The sequence below is a fragment of the Andrena cerasifolii genome, chromosome 10 (genome assembly GCF_050908995.1).
Source record: "Andrena cerasifolii isolate SP2316 chromosome 10, iyAndCera1_principal, whole genome shotgun sequence".
Lineage (NCBI taxonomy): Eukaryota > Metazoa > Arthropoda > Insecta > Hymenoptera > Andrenidae > Andrena > Andrena cerasifolii.
Window position 1 is genome coordinate 8,955,720 of NC_135127.1, and position 20,187 is coordinate 8,975,906.

The following is a 20,187-nucleotide window of genomic DNA, read 5'->3' on the forward strand; positions in this document are numbered from 1 at the left end:
GCGCACCGGGGATAAGAAGGCACAACTTTAATTAAAACTGTAATAACATTATAATAAGGGTCTATCGATATTTATTACGATAATAATATTAAAAATCTCTAAGTACACCTGATATTGGAATAACATGCAAATTTGATTTTTAAACTTTGCAAAGATTTCATCAAACTTCGTTTGACTTCATTATTAAACTTTATTTCACGATATAAGGCACTATATCTTCTTCGTTGCAATCAGTCGTTTCTATATTTTCGAAAAATCAATGCCGAATTTTCTCAGAGCTTACTTAATGAAGTTACTCGTAATATTTACCGGATGACATTCAAAATTACTTGAGAAGGTAATATCATTTTGTTTCTAAAGTAATTATTCCTATATAATTGACGATGGTTAAGAAGACTAGTGTTCCTTAAACTAATCTTTGCAGAAATCGAATATTTCATTCCTGTATTTTTCTGATAAATTTATATAATATCAGCACTCGACTCTTTCGTTATTCAGAAGTAGGAATGAGCTAATTCTAGTCGTAACACAGACTAGCAATATCCTTATTATTTTGGAAAATTAGAAATCTCTGGATTAAGAATCTTTAATATATGTATGGGATCGAAGTTATTGGATATTTTATACCCTTTTTGGCTTTGATACAATTGCGTAATCGCTATTATTAAAGACGTTATGCTGTGGACCGATCGTGCTGCTCGCAGAAACAGACTCAGAGTGATTCGTTTTCTTTCTGATAACACCGTATCCAAGATGACTGTCGTCCGCTAATCTAACAGCAGACATGTCTTCGACTATATCGTAATTGGACCACGCGGTATTGCTATCCGCTACCGAGTTATTCAACGAAATATTGGAATGTGAATTTTGAGACGCGCCAAAGTTCCCGAACTTGTACGCGCTCTTTTGACTAATTTTACTCGCCGAACCGAAATGCTCTAACTTATCGTAATCAGATTCTTCGCCGGATTTGCAAGTTATATGATTAATCCTAGGCGTAGGTATCGGACTATCCGTAATACTAGACTTACTCTTTGACAAATTCTGAGCCGGCAAAGCGATCATCATAGTTTCGTACTGGAAATCATCCTCGTTCTCTGTATCCTTATCGTTCTGTAGCAACGAGTTCGATCTCTCTGTGTGATGTATCTCATCAATGCCGTGCGTTTTCCAAGCATTGCTTCTTACTTCTACCAGATCATAAGAATGTCTTTCCTCGTCGTCAAGAATGGAGCTACTTATAGTCTTCTGCGATAGTTCCGGGGAATTGTCGCGATTCAATGGTTTATACTCTACGCACGCCGGCAAATCTGACGAATCCGAATCTACGCCTTTCTTATCTAGCAAGCCCGCGAAAGCATTTTTCCGTGGCGGCTTCGCGGGTTTACATTTAATGAGAGACAGAGAAGTTTTGCTGGACACGCTGGTATCTGGATTGGACGAAGAGTTCGACTGTTTCTGAGAATTCTGCGAAGACGAGAGCTCAATGTCGATCAAATTCGCGGAACTGTTCGGGGAAGGAGGCAACGCAGCCCTAGAACCAGCCTCCATGGACAGCGCTGCGTGATATTGAACGTCGTTGCAGTCTATGCTCGGACTATTCTCTTCGTTCATTAATTTCTTCATGGACCTCATTTTCGAATACATGCACAGAAAAATCTCTTGCTGGCTGCTATGTTCCAAGCGAAAAGATCCTTCCCCGGACTCGCATTTTCTCCCCGCTTCGAAGATGAACTTCCCATCCTTGTAGCCGTATCTTCTGATGTACCGATACGGCCAAGTGAACAAGACCGTATCCCCGTCCATCAATTTAATATCAGCAGTAGCTACTACCAGCGTATAGTTCCTACATTCTAATCCGCATCGTTTAGACGCATCTGTCTCCACAACTTTGACGGAGAATACTCCTTCTCCACTGGTACAGTACAGATCATTGTTTTCCTCTAGTGTCTGGTTAGTCACACTGTCTTTAAATGCTACCAACTGAAACGCAGTAATCCAATGACTCATATCTGATTCAGAGTAACATCCGAAATAGTGAATCGCTGATTTGGTCACTACCTACATAGAGAAATAAAGCCGTAAAAGAGCGCGCGGGTCCTACCCTTCGAGTACCAAAACATTACTTACGATAAACACATGGGTTTGATTGCTAGGCGCAATTTTGATACACGTATCTAACGTAATGATGCGCGGGCTGTGCAGCTGCAACACAGCTTCCTCCTGGTTATCGTATATTTCCACTCGCTTGATCCCATAGTTGCTAGTCCTGAACAGCTGACAGAACCTTTTATGCCATGATTTCTGCAAAACAGGAACAATACAACGATCTGCTGTTATATCCAAGCGCCACGAACTGGACGATCCACCCGAAGTTTGAAATCTTTCTATCGACGCGTAACAATCGACTTTCATATATCTTGAAAAGAATGCACACGCAAGCCTACGTTTCTCCTACGCCTTTCCATCAGTGCGATCAGTAAGCTGCGCTAACTTTCACTGAATATATTAGGAGCGCTCAATAAATTTCGAAGTCTTTGCGTGGATAAGGAATTGCACGTCGAACTCTAACATTTACGTATACACCTGTGGAATGTCTGTTCGTAGATCCTGCATCTTTGTAGGTTATAAATCGGCAGGGACGAGTGATAACGAGTAGAATTGTCAAACGAGCCCGTCCAGTGGGAGAATAGAAAGACAAGGAAAGGTGGAAGGAATGCGCTCGCGGATGGACCGCGAGAGCTCGCGAAACACGTGAAACTGTTCCGACGTTAACCAACCTTGAGTTGGCCTAGCATTCCCTGCGGTGGTAGCAGCAGAATCCCTTGTAACAGAGGCTCCTCGGGCTCCATGGTTTCTCCGTGGAAACATCAGCAGCCTCCTTCGCGTTTCGACTAGGCGCGCGCCTTTGTTAGCTCGTGTAATTTGGAAAAACGGAATTTTTCCACTTTCACTCCCACTTTTTCCGCCCGTCCGATTCCTCTCACTGGTTCGCCTCTGCTGGTGCGTTCCGCGCGATCGTTCGCTGTTACGTCGATAGCGTTCCCGAGGAGTAGTGTACGCTCAGCCCATCGTCGTAGCGCACGGTGCTTGACATTGCACGGGAGGTTTGCCGCCCGACGTGTTAACGCCGAGCAGATATCCGGGAGAAGAGTCGCCCGCCCCTGTGTGCATGCACGTACGTGTCCGCGCGCGATTTATACGTGCGCAGGGCGTACAGCCGGCGCGTGGCTCCCTGGGCACATTCGGAGCCAACTGGTCGCGGTATGAAAGCAATAGAGAGGCATGCGCGTCATCCGTCCGCGCTGTCCCGAGCGAATCGTCACGAACGGACGTAGCGGCGCGACTATTCCGTGAGATAAACTCGCCCTCGTCTCCTTGTTATTTCAACTCGCGTCAGCTTCCAACTTCGTTTGCCGTTGAATTTATCATCGGAGCTGCATGGCCGCGCCGAGCTTGCTTCCTTTCGTATTGCGTGCTTGGTACTTCGAGCGTTATCGATTCAATCAACGAGATAGGGATCGATAGGATCGAAGGGCGGCAAAGCTGATTCGAATTCTACTTGTTGGAGTTCTCTGAAATCACTAGAATTCCCATTGCGCAAATATATTCTGTATTATGTAAGTTTTCTTTGTATAGCAATAAGGACTCCGTATGCGGGAGTAGCTCGAGCAGAGGATTTGTATAACAGAGATAATGTGACGGCGAATAAAATGACTGTTTTGAAAAATTGAAGTTGATCTCTGATTTTCTAGTTACGTGTTATTTAATAATGTTAGATGCTAGCTTAATAATATTGAATATTAGTGTATGACTGATCCCTCGAATATTAGTGTATGACTTATCCGCGTGACACGCAACGGTTTCGAGCAACAATAGAGGAGAAAGAAATGCCACTGCGGTGCATTGTAAAATCGCACAGCGATGTGTGATTTTTCGGTTTGGCGACGGGGACGCGTAGGCTGCAATAATGCAAGCGACGCCACCGGTTTTATCTCTGATTTCGATACGTGGAAGTGGTATGCCATCGCGTTCCACCGGCCGATATGAAACAATACAATTGTGTCGCGAAATGACAGATACGCGAGGACAAGGTAATAACGTAAACCGTCGATGTCTCATGCGTGCAACAATCGAGAGTACTCGTTGCGAAATATATCTCCTATCGAATCCTAAATCAAGCCTACAATTTCAATTGCGTTCGAATTTTTAAATAAACTTTCTGCTCTCCTAGAACGCATTTGACTTTTCATTTCAAGCCTCGCACTTTCCACGCTTTTTTTTTCTTTTTCCTCCACGCTGCAACTACGTGCTGAAGTATTAAAAACTCCGAGGCCGATTCGCAGCTGGCTGGGAAGTACACGCAACTAGACTAAGCAAGACGTCCTGTTCCAATTCCACGGGGATTCGATCGTTCTGTAATAAGTTATTAAAGAACTGACCTTTCCTGCGATTCGCGGTGCATCGAGTTACATTAGCCCTGGCCGGGCACACTCCGCCCGTGATTGCCTCCTAACGAAGTTGTAATAACGGATTGGTCAAACTAATGAAGTGCTACATTATTCAGCGGTGTCCTCGGTTATATATCCTCCCGAACAATACGGCGCAGTGTTATTCCGGCCACCGATAGAAATGATATCTGCCTTGCTTCTTCTATGGAGCGTCAGCTATGGGAATAGTTTCAACGCTTTTCCTTCGTTGATAGGCTCGAACGCGACGATGGGTAAATTTCATCTTCTCGAAAATGGGGATAAGGGGTGGTGTCAGTTGCAGCCAAGGATAAATCGAGGAAGTTCTAAAAAAAAAAAGAGAACGTTAATCTACGCACATCAAAAATTGCCCCACTTTCAAAGCTTATCCTTTGATCACAACTGATACACCCTCGAAGAGCTTGCCCTAAAAATCCGACGCAGTCAAATGACAAGGGGAATCTATCTCCGCAGCGGTGGTCATCGACAAGAGTTTGTTCGGTACCAAAGAGGAATACCGAAGCAGCATGGAGTCGATACTCGACCTGATCACGGACATCGTGAAGCGGGAGATGCACGTAGGTGGTATCGTCGTTCAAGTTCTCCGCGGGGCAAACGTCAATCTGCGGCAAGGTAAGCGAACGGACGGGCAAAAGTCTCGATGGCAAATCGGAAGATCGATCGAGCCTGAGTCTAATTAATCGTCGTCGTTAAACCCTCTTCTCGCCTATGCTCGACACGTGCACCAAGATTACACGGTGCTTCTATCTATCGCGACATGCTACGTTACTTGGCGGCTGCACGAGGCTGCGCGGAAGGAGGAGCTCACGCACCTGGCGATAACAGGTACGCTGCTGCAGCGAGTGATAAGACGTCCACTTGCTCTCGGAATATCTATAATGTTCCAAGCAGGGATCGAAAAAGTTCTGGAGCACTTATTTTTAAAGACATTCTGTTAGAACATATATGTTTCGTTTGAGAAGATATCTGGTCCTGTGGAATTTTTATTGAAAGAAATGTTACCCTTAGGAACTTCTTTAGACAGTGTTCTCATGGAACAGATATTTTATTAAAAAAGGTTCCATAAGATGAAGAAAAGCACAAAACTATTAGGTACTGCTTAGTTTTGCTTAATAATTCTAACAAAAATTCTATAATATCTGCGTAGAAATTATCTGCGTAGGTAAATATTACAAATAGATAACACATTCAGAATATCAATTCGACTGTAATAATTATTTACTATTGTTGTAGCACTATTCATCGAATAGTATTCAGAATTTGTTACAACGATTCAGAACTTTGTTTTAATATTGACGAACAAAGTATCTGTTCCTGTTATAGAGATTTTTTTATTTTTATATTTTATAAGCTCCATTCCAACTAGAACTTGTATCAGTTCTCACGGGAACTTCTAATGTGAGAACATTTTTAAAAAAGTTCCACGGTCCACGTTTCAAATAGAACCTATTGAAGAGTCCCAAAACTCTTTCGAGCTCCGGTTCTAAGTATCTTCACAGTTGCCTGCTGTCTTATCATTATAAAAGTTTCCTATTCAGTGTTAATTCAAAGTAAACTTATGAACGGACTTTTGTAGAAGCGTATTAGAGAATTAGGGAAACCTGCGAACACACAGCTACCGATTCCTCTCTGTTCAAGATCCAGACTGCCCCAGAATACCAGACACTGATGGCATCAGCGTTCCCCTGGTCGTCCCGGGCGACGAACTGTCCCAGATTTTCCTCGACCTAAGGATGATGAACGTTCTGTCCTGGAACATGATCAACATCCTCCACGACGATACGTTCGGTGATGAAACGAGCCGCTGGCCCCGATAACCGCGTAACAACATCCTTCTGTATCTAAACCTAGCTCGCGCTACGTTTCAGAGAGGGATACGATCAGCAGGGTGTTGAAGGCGATATCGGACAAACTGCCGAACAAGAGCCTGAATCTCATCTCCAGATCGATCTTCACGCTGAAGCACGACGACAACCAGATCAGCAGGAAGGGCTCGGTGAAGAGCGTGCTGAGCGGTTTCCGCGTGGAGCAGCTGGGCCACTGCTTCCTGGTGATCGCCACTGTCGACATGGTCGCGGACGTCATGGAAGTGGTGATTATTATTATTCCGAAGATCATTGCTTGGCTCGCGATCCAATTCGTCTCGCATCGGTTGACTGAGTGACGGAGGTTCCAGGAGACCTTGGAGACAGCATTTTAATGATTCAAGGGCTACTTGAAAATTTCATTTCCTCCCTATCTGCATCCTGCAGGCAAGGTCCTTGAACATGGTGGACCCGGGCAGCCAGTGGTTGTACGTCGTCACCGACAGCGAGGCAGAGAACGTGTTCAACATGTCCACCTTCGTTGACTTTTTGGCCGAAGGAGGAAACGTGGCCTTCATGTACAACGCGACCGATATCGACTCCGTCTGCGAAGTAATAATCGAATGTTCTTAGATAACCGACAGCTCCTCGCCTCTATTTGCCGCAAGGCTGTAACTAGTTCCACTGTAATCTTGCACTCGCGATGCTGCCTGTCTCTGCGAGCCTAAGTACTCTTAAATGTGACATCTAATTGTTGAAAGGCTCTGACTTCAGGCAAACCTAACGTGCTACGTGAAGGAACTGATTCAAGCACTAGCCGGAGCCCTAGAGTACTCTCTGATGAACGAGATCGAGTTGCTGAAGAGAGTCGGCGACGAGGACTACGAGATCGTCAGGATGTTCAAGCGCGAGAGGCGACGGCAGATCCTGAAGAACATCCGAGTCAGTAGATTACGCCGAAGGGCGACTAACTTCGTGCTTTCCTCGGTGTTACCGGTAGATACTGCCTTCTTCTCAGGCACATCTTGCCCGACGTGCATTTGCCTCGGAAACTGTCTGCGGGAGGTGCCTGCTGTGGAAGTTCTCCTCGTCCATAACTTGGGGAAACTTCTTCTCCCACGATGAGAACGTGGCGCATCTCCTCGACATAGGAACCTGGACGCCTGGATTCGGTGGCAATTTGACGGACGTCCTTTTCCCCCACATCGCGCACGGATTTCGAGGCGTCGTTTTACCGATCACGACCTACCAGGTGGGTACAAACACTTGCCTCCTTGGAGGAGGGACCACGAGGAACGATAGCAGAAGTTAAGGCTTCCACTAGAAATTCCGCGCCATTACCTTCATCCACGGTTCAGTGTCAATGCTCGTTGTTTTTAGAATCCACCGTGGCAGATCATCTCCGTGAGCAGCGCCGGCGAGAAAAGGTACGAGGGCCTGGTGTTCGACGTGGTCAGGTATCTGAGCCAGAAACTGAACTTCACGTACACCGTGATCACCCCGAACGTGGACAAGGAGTCGGGGACCTGGAACACTTCTCGGTTCTTCAAGCTGGGAGAGGTAAGGAGTTTAAGCGGAGGTTCCGGTCTAAAAATCGATTTTTTTAAATTCATTTTTCGAATGTTCAAACTTCTAGGAATACGTGTTTAAAAGGGTTTTTTGAAGTTCGTAAAATTCACGAAGTTATAGGCATTTGAGTAGCGGAAAATGCATGGGTAACACTCGGCACTCATGTAAAAGTTTGAACGCGTGTTCTCAAAATCGGTAGAACCTGTATCTCCAAAAGTTATTATCCGATTCGACTGAAACTTTTTTTATTTTGAAGAATATACTACTGGCTCGTGGAGAGACCAGTAAAAATTCAAAAAAATAAAAATTTGTGATTTTTAAAGGCGTTGAAAGGACGAAGAATAGGGGAAAAAGTGATTTCAAACTTCAAGTGCCGTTATTTTCTCAAAAAATGTAATTTTCTGTAATTTATTCTGGTCAGTCCACGAGCGAGTTTCACGCCCTTTAATACTCTGGCATTGCTTTTTACTTCAGACTAATGGTTTAGGTGCTACAGGTTCCACCGTTTTGGATGAATTTTTTGACGCCTCTACTTTAACGACTCCCCAGTGCCGTCCGCAATGAATAATTATAAAACAAAAAACATATTTATATAGTTTAAGACATCCTTAATTCAATGAAGAAAGTCCCATTAAATTATATGTAGTAGTTTTCCTTTAATTAATTCCTAAAGATCACCTATTTTTATGGGCTCTAGACCGGAACAGCCCCTTAAGGACGCTTGTTCCTCTGCCTTCCACCCTTCGCCCCAGGCTCGGCCCTTTCTGCGCCCTAGGCGAACTTGCTAACTTCTACCCTTTATTTCAGTTTTTCGATGATCTCACTCTGAACTTTCATTTATAGTACAACTTGTAATATTTCATGTAAAACTCTGTTTTAAAAAACACCAACAATGAAAATACCATTTTGCGCCCCTTTTCAACTTCGCGCCCCAGGTACGAGCCGGGCCTACTTCACCCCCGTATCGATCGATCATGCTCTCACACAGAAAGTTAAGGACATGAAGATGTCGAACACGCGGAACGTGCCGCGCGAAGTGATCAGCCTGGTCCACGAGAAGAAAGTGCTGCTGGCCGCCTGCGCGTACACCGTCAACGAATACGGGAAGGACACGATCAATTTCACGGTGCCTATCTTCGTGCAGACCTACAGCTTCCTGACGTCCAGGCCCAGACAGCTGTCCAGGGTACTTCTGTTCGCCTCCCCGTTCACCAAAGAGGTTCGCCCTTGCTCCACGAGCTGTTCTTCCTCGAATACTTTGACCCCCCCTCGACTTAAAGCCACCGAACCGAGTTCCGAGGACGAAATTAAATAACCAAATGGAATCGTAGATCCCGCCGCACTTGCTGCACAGCGACAAGAATTAATCGACGCTGTTACGCAAAGGCTGCAGAGGTATCTCATCCTGACTCCCAGAGCTCTCGCTAATGTTCCCCGCATTCCACCGCGTAATGGCGCATAATGACACGGAACTGTTAAAGATCGTCCGTTCAGCTCGGTATTCTCAGCTCTCGCATACCTCTAACGCGCGGCCCTTTGCCTGGCTTTTAGACCTGGGCCTTCCTGGCCGTGTCCATTATCATAATGGGTCCGATTCTGTACCTGGTTCACAAGTACAGTCCGTTCAGCACGAAGACCTCGGGCCTGAACTCCTCCTGGCAGTGCGTGTGGTACGTGTACGGGGCGCTTCTTCAGCAAGGTACGACTTCGTGGTCCCCGTCAAAATTCAACGACCCGCAATCACATCTCATCGTGTGACAAAATTGCAGGAGGCATGTACCTACCGCAGTCCGACAGCGCGCGCATTCTGATCGGCGCCTGGTGGATGGTTGTGATGGTCCTGGTAGCCACGTACTCCGGCAGTTTGGTCGCTTTTTTAACATTCCCAAGGATGGACGTGTCCATCCTCACCGTGGAGGAGCTGATCTCGCGAAGGGACGGGGTTACCTGGGGTTTCCCTAACGGCAGCTTCCTAGAGACGTACCTGCGCAATTCGGACGAGCAGAAGTATCAGATCCTACTGTCCCGCGCGGAGAGGCACAACGACACGGAAAGGGTGGACCTGGTGGACCGCGTGAAGGAAGGGAAGCATGCTCTGATCGACTGGAGGAGCTCCCTCAGGTGTCTATTACTAGTTTCGAGCTTGCCTCTCGACTCTGATGGTCCGTGGCGGGGAGAGAGGACCGGTATTAACAGGTGTATGGGAATAGGTTCCTGATGAGGAAGGATTTGCTGCTAACCGGAGGCTGCCACTTCTCCCTGAGCGGGGACGAGTTCCTGGACGAGCCGATCGCGATGATCATGCCGCAAGGGAGCCCCTATTTGCCTATCATTAACGCGGAGTGAGTTGCGCGATAATCTCCGCGGCTGAAACTCGTCTTGCAACAGTGTGACGGTACTCTGAAAGGTGCGTGGCTCTGCAGTGGATAAGAAACTAATTTGCAATGCAGGCTGCACCGAATGCACGAGTCGGGGCTGATGCACAAGTGGATCTCTGAAAGGATGCCGATGAAGGACAAGTGCTGGGAGGTGGCAGGGAGCAATCAGGCGGTGAATAAGAGGAAGGTGAACGTCGCCGATATGCAAGGAATATTCTTCGTTCTTTTCATAGGTAACGCCCTTCCTCGCCCGCCGAGGGATAACAGCGATCGATCATCGACTTTCAACGTTTCAGGAGTGACGCTGGCCTTCCTCTTCTTGTTCCTCGAGTTCTACTGGAACAGGCGAAAGATATCCAAGGAGCGGAAACTGATTCGGCCGTTCGTCTCGTGAGCCCCGTCCCTAGGGCGCGAGCATAGCCATGCAAATTGTTTTCTCTCTTCTCACCAGCTCCCCGCCGGAGAACTCGCGCGATTTCTCCTCGAATAAACGAACCAGTCCCACACTATGCCACTCGCGCGTTTATTCCCTCCACCTCGGCAGCACCGCGTCCCTTTCCCGCCTGCCGATCTCCCGCAATTAGCGCTTCTCCCCTTTTCGGTTGGCTTGACAAAAAACCGTTCTTGGCACCGGTCGACGCCACCGGAAGGCCTAAAATCGTTGCTCAATCAGAGCCCCGTGGCTTCTTTGGACCCAGCGTTCCCTTTCCCCCCTGTCGATCGTCGCTGAAACGGTGAACGGCACAATGAGAATCTCGCACAGCTGTACCGTGGTCCGTTTTTCTTTTTCAACGATAATCTGCTGCGATGCCAAACAGGCGCGAAGTGGTTCCTCTCTGGCGAAAGAGTTAAACGATAGCCTGCGGCCTTTCGGGAATTACAATCACCATCACGAACGTCTAATTTGCGGGTAATGGACGGCACCGGATATTGCATGGATATCCACGCAACGTTCGATCCTTCTCGTGACGGATGTCTGCTGGCGTAGAGATATCTTGAATGGCTGGAACCTTCACGTGCACGTGAATGGTAGCAGAAATTGTCGGAGCTTGTGGCACCGGTAGATAAAGATCAGGCTGTTGTCAGTTCAATTTCTGAATGGTAGGGATAAATATATCCTTGGAAGTTTCGCTCATTGCTGAAACTAGGTTTGGAGCGAGAATAGCGAGGATCGAAGCTTTGCTGAGCTTCGTGGGCAAGCGCAAGCCCTTCAAAATTAAAACACTTGCGGTTGGCGAAGTTAAGGGGCGATCGCGCCTTGTTGGGCCGAGGAATGGGTAATTTTTTGTGCAAAAACGCTTCGACAAATTAATTTGAGATTTGGCAGGCTGCTTTATTGTATCTTGGACTATTGTTCTGAATTTTTGTGTGACAGTGAAAAAGAACGGAGAGCGTTGAAAAATAATGGGGTGGTCCTGGCGGTGACGGAAAGTATTGTAAGGGTTATCTGAAACATAAGAAGGAAAAGAGATTCTTAATCTATATGAATGTGGCTATCTGCAGTAGTAGATGCATCAGGAAAAAAAAATGTTAAAGTGGCAGCTTTTTGAAGAAGATGAAACGTCCTGATTTGTGTCTAAAAAAGTTTTTGCCCCAAAATCGGGGAAACTTCTTTAAATAAAAAAGGAACCGTAACAGATACGGTAATAAATTTATCACCACAGATAGCCACATTCATATAGATTAAGAATCTCTTTTCCTTTTTGTGTTTCAGATAACTCTTACAGTACTTTCCGTCAACGCCACCCGATTTTCTTCAGCGCTCTCAGTCAGCACTTTTTCTTTCACTGTGACACAAAAATTCAGAACAATAGCTCAAGATACAATAAAACAGCCTGAAAAACCTCGGATTAATTTGTCGCGCCGTTTTCGTACAAAAAATTCACAAAGCATTACCTATTTTTCAGCCCAACAAGGCGCAATCCCTCCTTAAGACGAGGTGTCTAACAAGGTTCGCAGCGTCGTGGAAGAGAGCGACAAACGCACATTGAGCAAGACTTATGACGCGTATGATTCAGTTGCGTCTTGTTACGTTACGCTGGAAGTTGCCACAACTAGTTACTTTATTAAGATCACAGTGGCAGAAGAATGGGAATTGCAAGTGTGCGAACGCAGAAAGGTTGCTTCTGCGGCACATCTTCGAGCCAGCAGCTCGTTAACTTTGCCGACGAAGGTTCAATGATCTACTACCGAAAGCTACACGCTCATAATTATATTCGCCTTGAATAAAACATAACCCTTAGTGCCATGATTTTTTTATTTAACTCAGAAAAATTCTTATCGGTCCATTTTGTCCACGCTTCGTCGTAAAAATAAGCGAAAAATTCTTAGCGTAGCAATTTTTTATATAAATGAAAAAATACGGATACGACACTAATGTTAAACCATGCATAAATGTACCTATGTATTATAATGTTAAGCCAGTGCTCGGTTTGCAGAATGTTACACTAGTGTTACACGCATTATTATGTTCGACATCAAATTTATTCGCAAAGGGAATCCGGAATAATTGAGAGAAAAATTAGAATTTCCCTGGTACTTTCAGTGCTCCTGGCGAAATTAAGAGTTGCAATCAACAATACGAGACAGTATATCACAGTAGAATTTCTACGAATGTATTTCTGCCCTAAGGACACTTGTTACCTATGGTAACAGTAAAGTAACGCTTTAAAGTTCATGAAAACGTCCCCAAATGGCGCGCATAATTTTTTCAATTCGTGTAACGCGGGTGTTACACTATGACACTAAGGGTTAAATTATCTGCTGCTATGTTCCAAAAATTCTCCATTCTACCCCAAGCATTACCTTCGAATCCAGCACTCCCAAAACACCCGGAGCAGCGCGCGTTTCCAAAAAAATAAAACGAGTCCCCTGAAGTCTTTCTCTATCCTCTAAATGGTAAATAATTGATCCAGAGACTCCTCTCTTCTCCGCGGAGGTTCCCGTTCTCGAGGGAACCTGTACCCCTAGCTTTGGACCCGCGGGCAGAAGGAGGGAAGGGCGAGCGCGCGCGATATGACGGCGTACATAGACACGGGTTTATCTACCTGACGACCTTGCCGTTTAAAAAATCCAAGAGTGGCCGGCAGGGCCTCGAGCGGTCGGCGTGCACCATCCGCGAGCCAGTTCCGACGCGAAGCGCGAACGACTAACACTAATCCTAATAGAGCTCTGCCACGGGCTGTACCCGCGCCCAGCGTGTCGCGATTCCTCCAGGTGCACCGAACCAACCCAGGGCAGCGTCTCTTCCATGAGCGTCAGTCGATTCGTATCGATCCTACGACAGTGATCCAGCAACTCGGTCCAGATCGAAATGGGGACGTCCTGGCTGATCCTGCTGCTGCGTACGTATTCTCGCCTGTTGCTCGTATCCTGGTCGAAAAATATCAGGGAAACAGTAACCCGTAGCTTCTGTTCAGCATTCAACTCCCATTCGAGCTGTCGAGATAATTTTACAGTAGATATTAATTACCTCCACTGTGCGAATGATGCTTGACTCATTTCTGGTTGCCACATATTGCCACTGGTTCCCTCATCTACTGCCCCAACCGTAGAATTTTCCGTTTCACGGTATTATTACACTGGACCCTAAGCACGTCATTCAAAACACTCGCTGTAGAAGATTAAGTACCCACGCCCGGTTCTTTGGAAACTCGACTATCCCTCGATTTAAATATTCGACCAGTGTCGACGGTGTTCGTCCGCGGCTACGACAACGTGGGATTCGACGGCTGGTATCAACCGGTTCCCCATCGGCCGGTCGACATCATCACGGATGTAATTAACGACCTGGCTGTGCGGATTCTGCAGCAATACACGAGCCACGGGAACGTGGCATTCTCGCCGACGGGGGTTGGCTTTGTCCTGGCAGCGCTCTACGAGGGCTCGGCTGGCAGAGGGAGACAGCAGATCGCGGACGCCCTGGGCTTGCCACGGGACCGAGACATCACCAGGATCGGATTCCGGGATATCCATCGGAGACTGAGGGTAAGAATAGAGGACGAATAGAGGACGAGCCTCGCGAAATGGTGCGTCGCCGCGTAATCCGAACCTGTCGATTAACCGATTCCTGCTAAGGGGACACGGCAGATTTGCCACGACGCGGTCCAACGGGAGGACTGCTGCCTAATTTGAGGCCTGAACGCGCGATTTCTCTTCTTTAAGTGCTGGTTTCTCTCTCGGTCCAGCGCGCTTTTCGAACGCCACCCGCGACACGAGCATGCAAAATAATCGTTTTCGTGTTTCAAGACGTATCTAAACCCTGACGCCTTCCTGGGAGGTTTGACGCTTAATCAGGAGTACACCAGACTGCGCGGGGAGTACGAGGATGTTTTGAGATTCTATGGCTTCGATCTCTCTGTCCCCGACGAGTTCACTGAAACTACTCCTGGGTCAGAGGGGACGACGATGAGTACCGGGACCGATCAACCTGCGACAGAGACGGAGATGTCGACCCAGGATGAAGCTACTACCCCGGTAATCACCCAGGATGAAGCTACTACCCCGGTAATCACCCAGGATGAAGCTGCTACACCAGTAGTCGCCCAGGATGAAGCTGCTACACCAGTAGTCGCCCAGGATGAAGCTACTACGCCAGTAACCACCCAGGAATCGATGCAGGTTCCTGAAAGCACGAGTGAAGCGGGGCTGTCGACCACTTCGCAAGTTGAGCTTGTCGAAACGACGTTGAACACGGCTGACACGCAAGATAGGCTGACGCAGAGTACCCTTGGTGCCACGGTGTTGATGGACGTCACTGAACCTGTTGCTCCGCCTGGCCAGTCTACGACTCTATCGGAAGAAATGCCTGCAACGATGGTAGAGGAAGCTCTGACGACTACTGCAGGTACTGTTCAACCCACGACGATGGTCAGCTCGACAATTCAAAGTGCGAGCACAGCTGAAGCAACTGTGACGACTACCTCAGCAACAGTGACGACTACCCCAGCAACTGTGACGACTACCCCAGCAACTCTGACTCCACCAACTTCGACGAGTGCGACTGAAGAAGACTCAGAGTCCACGACTCCCCTGCCAGAGTCAACGACCACGTTAATGACCGCGTCAACGGTGACAGCGACCCCTACGGGCGTGCCGATGACCACAGCAGTTTCTATGAACGTCCCGGAGGCCTCGATGAGTCCGCTGATCTCGCGGCAGGCGAACGAGGCGACCAGCGGATCGACAAATGGACCACCTGCCGATCAGAATACCGTTTCAACGGACAATCAGACGGCCCCGGGCGAGATGGGATCTACCGATTTGCCGGGCACGACCACGGTTACAGGTGAAACCGGGTCGAATGGGCAGTCGACCACCGCTGTGCCCTCGACTACCAGCGATACGATGAGTCGCAGGAAGCGCAGCTTCAGAGGCTCCAGGGGATACTTCTCCAGTTACCCAGGTTCGGTCGCAGGCTTCCTGGAATTTTTTGTCGTAGAATCCTGATCGATTTTGATCGATGATGCTCGCGAAGATATTCCCCCTTGAATGGAACATTTGGTTTTACGCTACTGTCTGCCTAATTTCAGACGAAGGCATCTGGATGCAAGACCTGGGCATCTGGAAGCCCTACTCTACCAGCCTGGGGGAGGCTTCCGTCAGGGACTCGACGGAGATATCGTTTTTGGTGAACGGCTGCGACGTCTCCTCGGTCACAGCCTCCAGATACTTTGCTGTCCTACCTTTCGCCTATTTCCCATCATTGCACGCGGTCGCCCTGGAGTTTCCCCTTGACGTAAGAATTTTTTCATCACGGCTAAGTCAGCGTGTTGCAAAGCTTTGGAAACGTTTTAATTGCACGTTTCAGGACCCCAGGTATAATATTCTCCTGTTAATGTCCACGGACCGACGGGACACGTATCGACTGTCGAGGGATCTCGGCGGGAAGTCGCTGAGGTTGCTGAGGAAGCAGTTGCAGGCCACTTGGGTCAGGGCCACCATTCCGTCGTTCATGTTGCGCGGCTTTGTCACCTTGACGTCCTTCCTCCAGAGGGTAAAGCATTAGAGAAAGTCCCTTCAGCCTCAAGAAAGAAGCGATCGGCCGAGTGAATTTATAATGGGCCAGACATCGGAGCCCGAATCGTGTTTTCCAGTGCCCACCACTCTCGATACTTCGCCATTAGTCTCGGGCATTAAGCTCCTAATTACTTAATCGCGTTAGCCCCGCGATCTTGAGTGCACTTTCCGCTTCCCGTCACGGCTGCCTTCCACGAACAAAGATATCGGCACACGTGGCTTCCTTGACGACACGCAATTCAGGATAATTCGACGGGAGGGAAGAGGGGGTGCGAAAAATGGGAATTGTTCTAATGGGCGTAATTCAGAGGTGACCATTCTAACCGAGTGTTACGGGCTCCGCGGAACGATTTCGCTGGCAATCAACGGTCCCGGCGCTCAACAATGCTAGCGAATAAGTGGCTCTAAACTGGAACCATCAGAAGGAAGCGAGGAATATTAAATTTAACAGACCGCTTTCTGGAATTTGGAACTCCTTTCAATCTTCGAATATCGGTTCGCGAAACTCGGTACCTATTAAGCAGTGGCGGATTTAAGAAAAAAGGCCCAGATGGCAGACGTTAAGAGGCCCATTTTTCAGGAAATTACCTCTTTAATTTACTAAAAACGGACCAAGTGTAGAAGTACAGAAAAAATATAATGTTTGGTTAAAATCATAATTTTTTTTTGAGATAGGGCTCTAGGGGGCCTTATGGGCAGGGACCCATTTTTTGGAGAAATGAAGAGGTAGTTTACTAAAGCGGGCCAAGTATAGTAGTATGAAAAAATATAGTAGTTGGATACCTAATCACAACTTTTTCTTTTTGGTCCCTGCGGGGCCCTTCTGTGTAGGGACTTAGGTGGCAACTGCTCATCAGCCGCCCTGTTAAATCCGCCACTGCTACTAAACGGTTCCAGTGAGGAGTTAGGGTTGTTATTAACACAGACACTTCAAGTGACGATTAATTCGACTGATTTGATTCGCAGCTGGGAATCGTGGACGTGTTCGAACCAAGAGCTGCGGACCTGTCACCGATGACGCCAGATCTGGGAGTTTACGCGAGGGACGTACAGCAGAGCATCGGGGTGAACATCAGGAACTATATGAAACCAGATAGAACCCACTCTCGTGAGTCGTCGAATCCTCTCTTGATCGTTCCACCTCGACGGGACTATTACCGATACTATCATCCAGGTTTCTGCTCTACGCTTTCTACGTACTACTGCACTTCTTCCTTTCCCTTCGCGTCCAAAGACAAGAACGAAATCGAGCATCGGCGACGGAGAAAATATTCAGCCTCCGTTCTGAAAGCCTTCAGGCTTTTATAAAAGCGTTTCAAATCCCTTCGATTACACAGGCGATCATCCCACGTTGAAGGGAATAAAAGGAGGTTCAAGAGTCGAGTTTCTATAGAAACTCTGAGCCCGAGAGTACAAAAAAAAGGGGGATAGGATTTCTCGGATTAAAAGAGGGGAAAAGGAAGCGATCGACCATTGAGTGTTGGCCTGACGCAATCTCCACTGGTATCGTATGAAATTACAATTCGTCGAGAGTGTCACTCGGCGAAGTGCGCGATGAACCGTGTCTGGCGACGCCTGGCCATTACTACTGGCGCGTATCTCGTCTTCCCCTTCTTCTTGCCATCTTCCGAGCGCTCCACGCAAGCGTCATTATCGTCGTTCACGACGGTGCAAACGTGCCTCGGTGTCGAGACTATCTTAATGCATGGTTCCTGCCGAAATTACACGCACGAGCAAACGTGGTAAGAGGTCGCGCGATGATCCTCCTTTCTGCGGAGGCGCTTGGCACATTGGAAACGTCTGCGAAGGCCCGAGAATCGTCAGAGGTGTCCGCTTCGAGGGACATTGCAATTTCCTGCGAACCGCAGAGCTTGCGACTGGATGAATTTGCCCCTCGCGAACCGCTGGAAGAATTGCAATTAGCTTCCTTTAGTTTTGACTCGTTTCTTGGAGTTATGTAAATCGTTGGATAAGTAACCTTCGATTGGGAAATGTCGAATAGCTCTTGATCCGTCGCTCGGTCGCCGAAGAACCGTCGGTTCCGGTTTATCGTAACTGTCGGTGGCCAGGACCGGGAGAATATTCTCAGTATTGTTATAAAGTTGGCTGGATTTAATCGCTGATATCCGGCGGCTGACTCACCGAGGGAAATGGATAAAAAGACCTTGCGGTTGCTCTCCGTTATGCCTACTAGGAATTCCTGAATCGTTGCGGGGAATGCTCGTAAATATCGTCTGCCTGTCAGCTCCCTGATTCTTCCAGAAATTAATTATTCCACTAATTTATCTTTACTCTTTGCTACTGTACTCTGTCGACTTTATCGTAAAAACCGTTCCGTTCTCTGAACTAAAATTCCCCCGTTCGCACTTGAATACTTGAGTAAGGCCTTCCAGGGAACGAGCCTCGGAGAAACTTTTTTCAAAGATCTGTCCCCGCAGGTAATGGATTATTCGAGAGAGCTGGACCGGTGCCATTCACGGCCGTTCATCCCTTTCTCTACTTCATCGTCGACGCTGAAACTTCGGTGGCTTTGATCGCTGGCCGAGTGAACGATCCCCTGAACTCGCGAATCCTTTAGACCTTCGTTCGCAAGCTCGCTGCGGGGGAAAGACAGTGGGGCGAATCTTCGGTAGTAATAATAAACATACGTATATTTGACATACTTATAAATATCGTTATTATCTATAAACAATTATATATATATTTATATTTATTAGACCATTCCTAGCTCGCACGCACCTATCTTTTAAGTACACGATGTATGGTCTCTGTACAAATGCGTGTGTTGTAAATAAAGGAGAGAAAGAGAGAGAGGGATAGAGGGAGAGACAGAGAGAGAGTGAGAGAGAGAGAGAGAGAGAGAGGGGCAAAGGGAAGGGTGTTTAATTTAATCCTCGATTAATAAGCCTCGATTGCTAAAGGCGATGGGCAAGAACTTAGCATTTTACAGGCTCCGCTATACAAGTGGTGAATAAGAGACGGGCTTGCCGTTGAAACTGCCTGAAACTCAGAGTACCACTGAAAATAAATCGTCAGAGACTTTGGTCTTTTCAACATCAAGCCAGCTGTTCCGTTAATCCTTTTCTGTCTTTATATATTCATGTACAGGGTGGCAGAAGCGTGACGCAACGCGCCTGATAACGCGCCGATTAGTTCCTCACTTATGCACGGGAAGAAATATATTATTATCTTACTTATATTTATATATAAATACAGTACTGCGTGCGTATTACTCAATGGGTCAGGGATCCCGCCTCGGGATCGCCCCGACGGGTATCCTGCGCGCGTTTCGCAGACGAGACGCTTCGCGAGTCTCTGTAAGCGGCTTCGCTTCCTGAGCGGCAGTCTTCGAGATGGAGGTTTCTGGAGACCTCCGAAAAATCAGCGTCCACGAAGAAGACACCTTTCCGCCTTGCTGTCTTCAACGGGCGCGTGACTTGGCCCGTAGAAAATCAGCTTCCACCGACAATGGAAGCTCTCGCCTCGACGCGCGATTTCTCTTAGCGAGGGACAATACCGCTGGTCCCCAAGTCTTACTATTTGGCAGTGATTTACATGTATAAGCTCCTTGCATCCCATTGGAAAAGCTCCTCTAAGAATTCGCGGAAACGAGCAGAGTGACATTCGCGCGAGACTCTGGGAAATCGTCTCGCTGAGCTGGTTAAGAAGATTCTGTGGCGAACGATGAGGGCGGAACCGGGTCAGGTTACGTTCTTCAGGATCCAAGGGACGAACTTCGAGATCCTCGTGCAGACCCCTGGTAAATTGGCCTCCGCGCAACCGATCCCCCAGGATATGATGCCCGCTAGGAAGTAACGGCCGTCCTTCCCTCTGACTTGAAGAGGACCGCCCGAGTCTCCCTGAAGTACAAACGCGAAAAATCGTCAGACAAGGCAGGCTTACAGTTCTGTTTATTTCTAAGGGAAC

At 47.6% G+C, this 20,187-nt stretch overlaps 3 protein-coding genes across 6 annotated transcripts in view; 1 reads left to right on the forward strand and 2 right to left on the reverse strand.

Annotated features, from left to right (window-relative positions):
- Positions 1 to 54: 54 nt before the first annotated feature.
- Positions 55 to 3,351, reverse strand: Dok (docking protein homolog). Its single transcript, XM_076822111.1, has 3 exons — positions 2,781 to 3,351; positions 2,131 to 2,304; positions 55 to 2,061 (listed from the first exon to the last, which is right to left on the reverse strand). Exons 1-3 carry the CDS (start codon positions 2,850 to 2,852, stop codon positions 622 to 624), a joined length of 1,686 nt encoding a protein of 561 aa, XP_076678226.1. The 5' UTR covers positions 2,853 to 3,351; the 3' UTR covers positions 55 to 621.
- Positions 3,352 to 4,648: 1,297 nt separating this feature from the next.
- LOC143374200 (ionotropic receptor 93a-like) lies at positions 4,649 to 19,320 on the forward strand. The gene is made up of 22 exons (XM_076822135.1): positions 4,649 to 4,723; positions 4,944 to 5,102; positions 5,220 to 5,315; positions 6,129 to 6,278; positions 6,359 to 6,582; positions 6,743 to 6,907; positions 7,070 to 7,237; positions 7,314 to 7,547; positions 7,676 to 7,855; positions 8,853 to 9,083; positions 9,416 to 9,563; positions 9,634 to 9,985; positions 10,075 to 10,206; positions 10,315 to 10,475; positions 10,539 to 10,632; positions 13,537 to 13,586; positions 13,928 to 14,229; positions 14,491 to 15,646; positions 15,774 to 15,979; positions 16,052 to 16,237; positions 17,227 to 17,434; positions 18,699 to 19,320. Exons 1-22 carry the CDS (start codon positions 4,720 to 4,722, stop codon positions 18,836 to 18,838), a joined length of 4,746 nt encoding a protein of 1,581 aa, XP_076678250.1. The 5' UTR covers positions 4,649 to 4,719; the 3' UTR covers positions 18,839 to 19,320.
- LOC143373676 (uncharacterized) overlaps positions 18,259 to 20,187 on the reverse strand; it is a 53,152-nt gene continuing 51,223 nt past the window's right edge. For 3 of the 4 annotated variants that reach the window (XM_076821135.1, XM_076821138.1, XM_076821136.1), the window contains exon 9: positions 18,259 to 20,120. In XM_076821135.1, the coding sequence (XP_076677250.1) occupies positions 19,962 to 20,120 (159 nt within the window). In that variant the 3' untranslated portion in view covers positions 18,259 to 19,961. The remainder of the gene's footprint in view (positions 20,121 to 20,187) is intronic. The other variant, XM_076821137.1, reaches the window with a different exon arrangement.

Coding starts and splice junctions, on each gene's coding strand:
- Dok (XM_076822111.1), bottom strand. CDS start 2,852: ATGGAGCCCGAGGAGCCTCTGTTACAAGGGATTCTGCTGCTACCACCG. Junction 2,305..2,780: donor GAATGCTAGGCCAACTCAAG/GTTGGTTAACGT, acceptor CCTGTTTTGCAG/AAATCATGGCATAAAAGGTT. Junction 2,062..2,130: donor ATCAAACCCATGTGTTTATC/GTAAGTAATGTT, acceptor TTCTCTATGTAG/GTAGTGACCAAATCAGCGAT.
- LOC143374200 (XM_076822135.1), top strand. Junction 10,476..10,538: donor ATTCTTCGTTCTTTTCATAG/GTAACGCCCTTC, acceptor TCAACGTTTCAG/GAGTGACGCTGGCCTTCCTC. Junction 14,230..14,490: donor ATATCCATCGGAGACTGAGG/GTAAGAATAGAG, acceptor TCGTGTTTCAAG/ACGTATCTAAACCCTGACGC.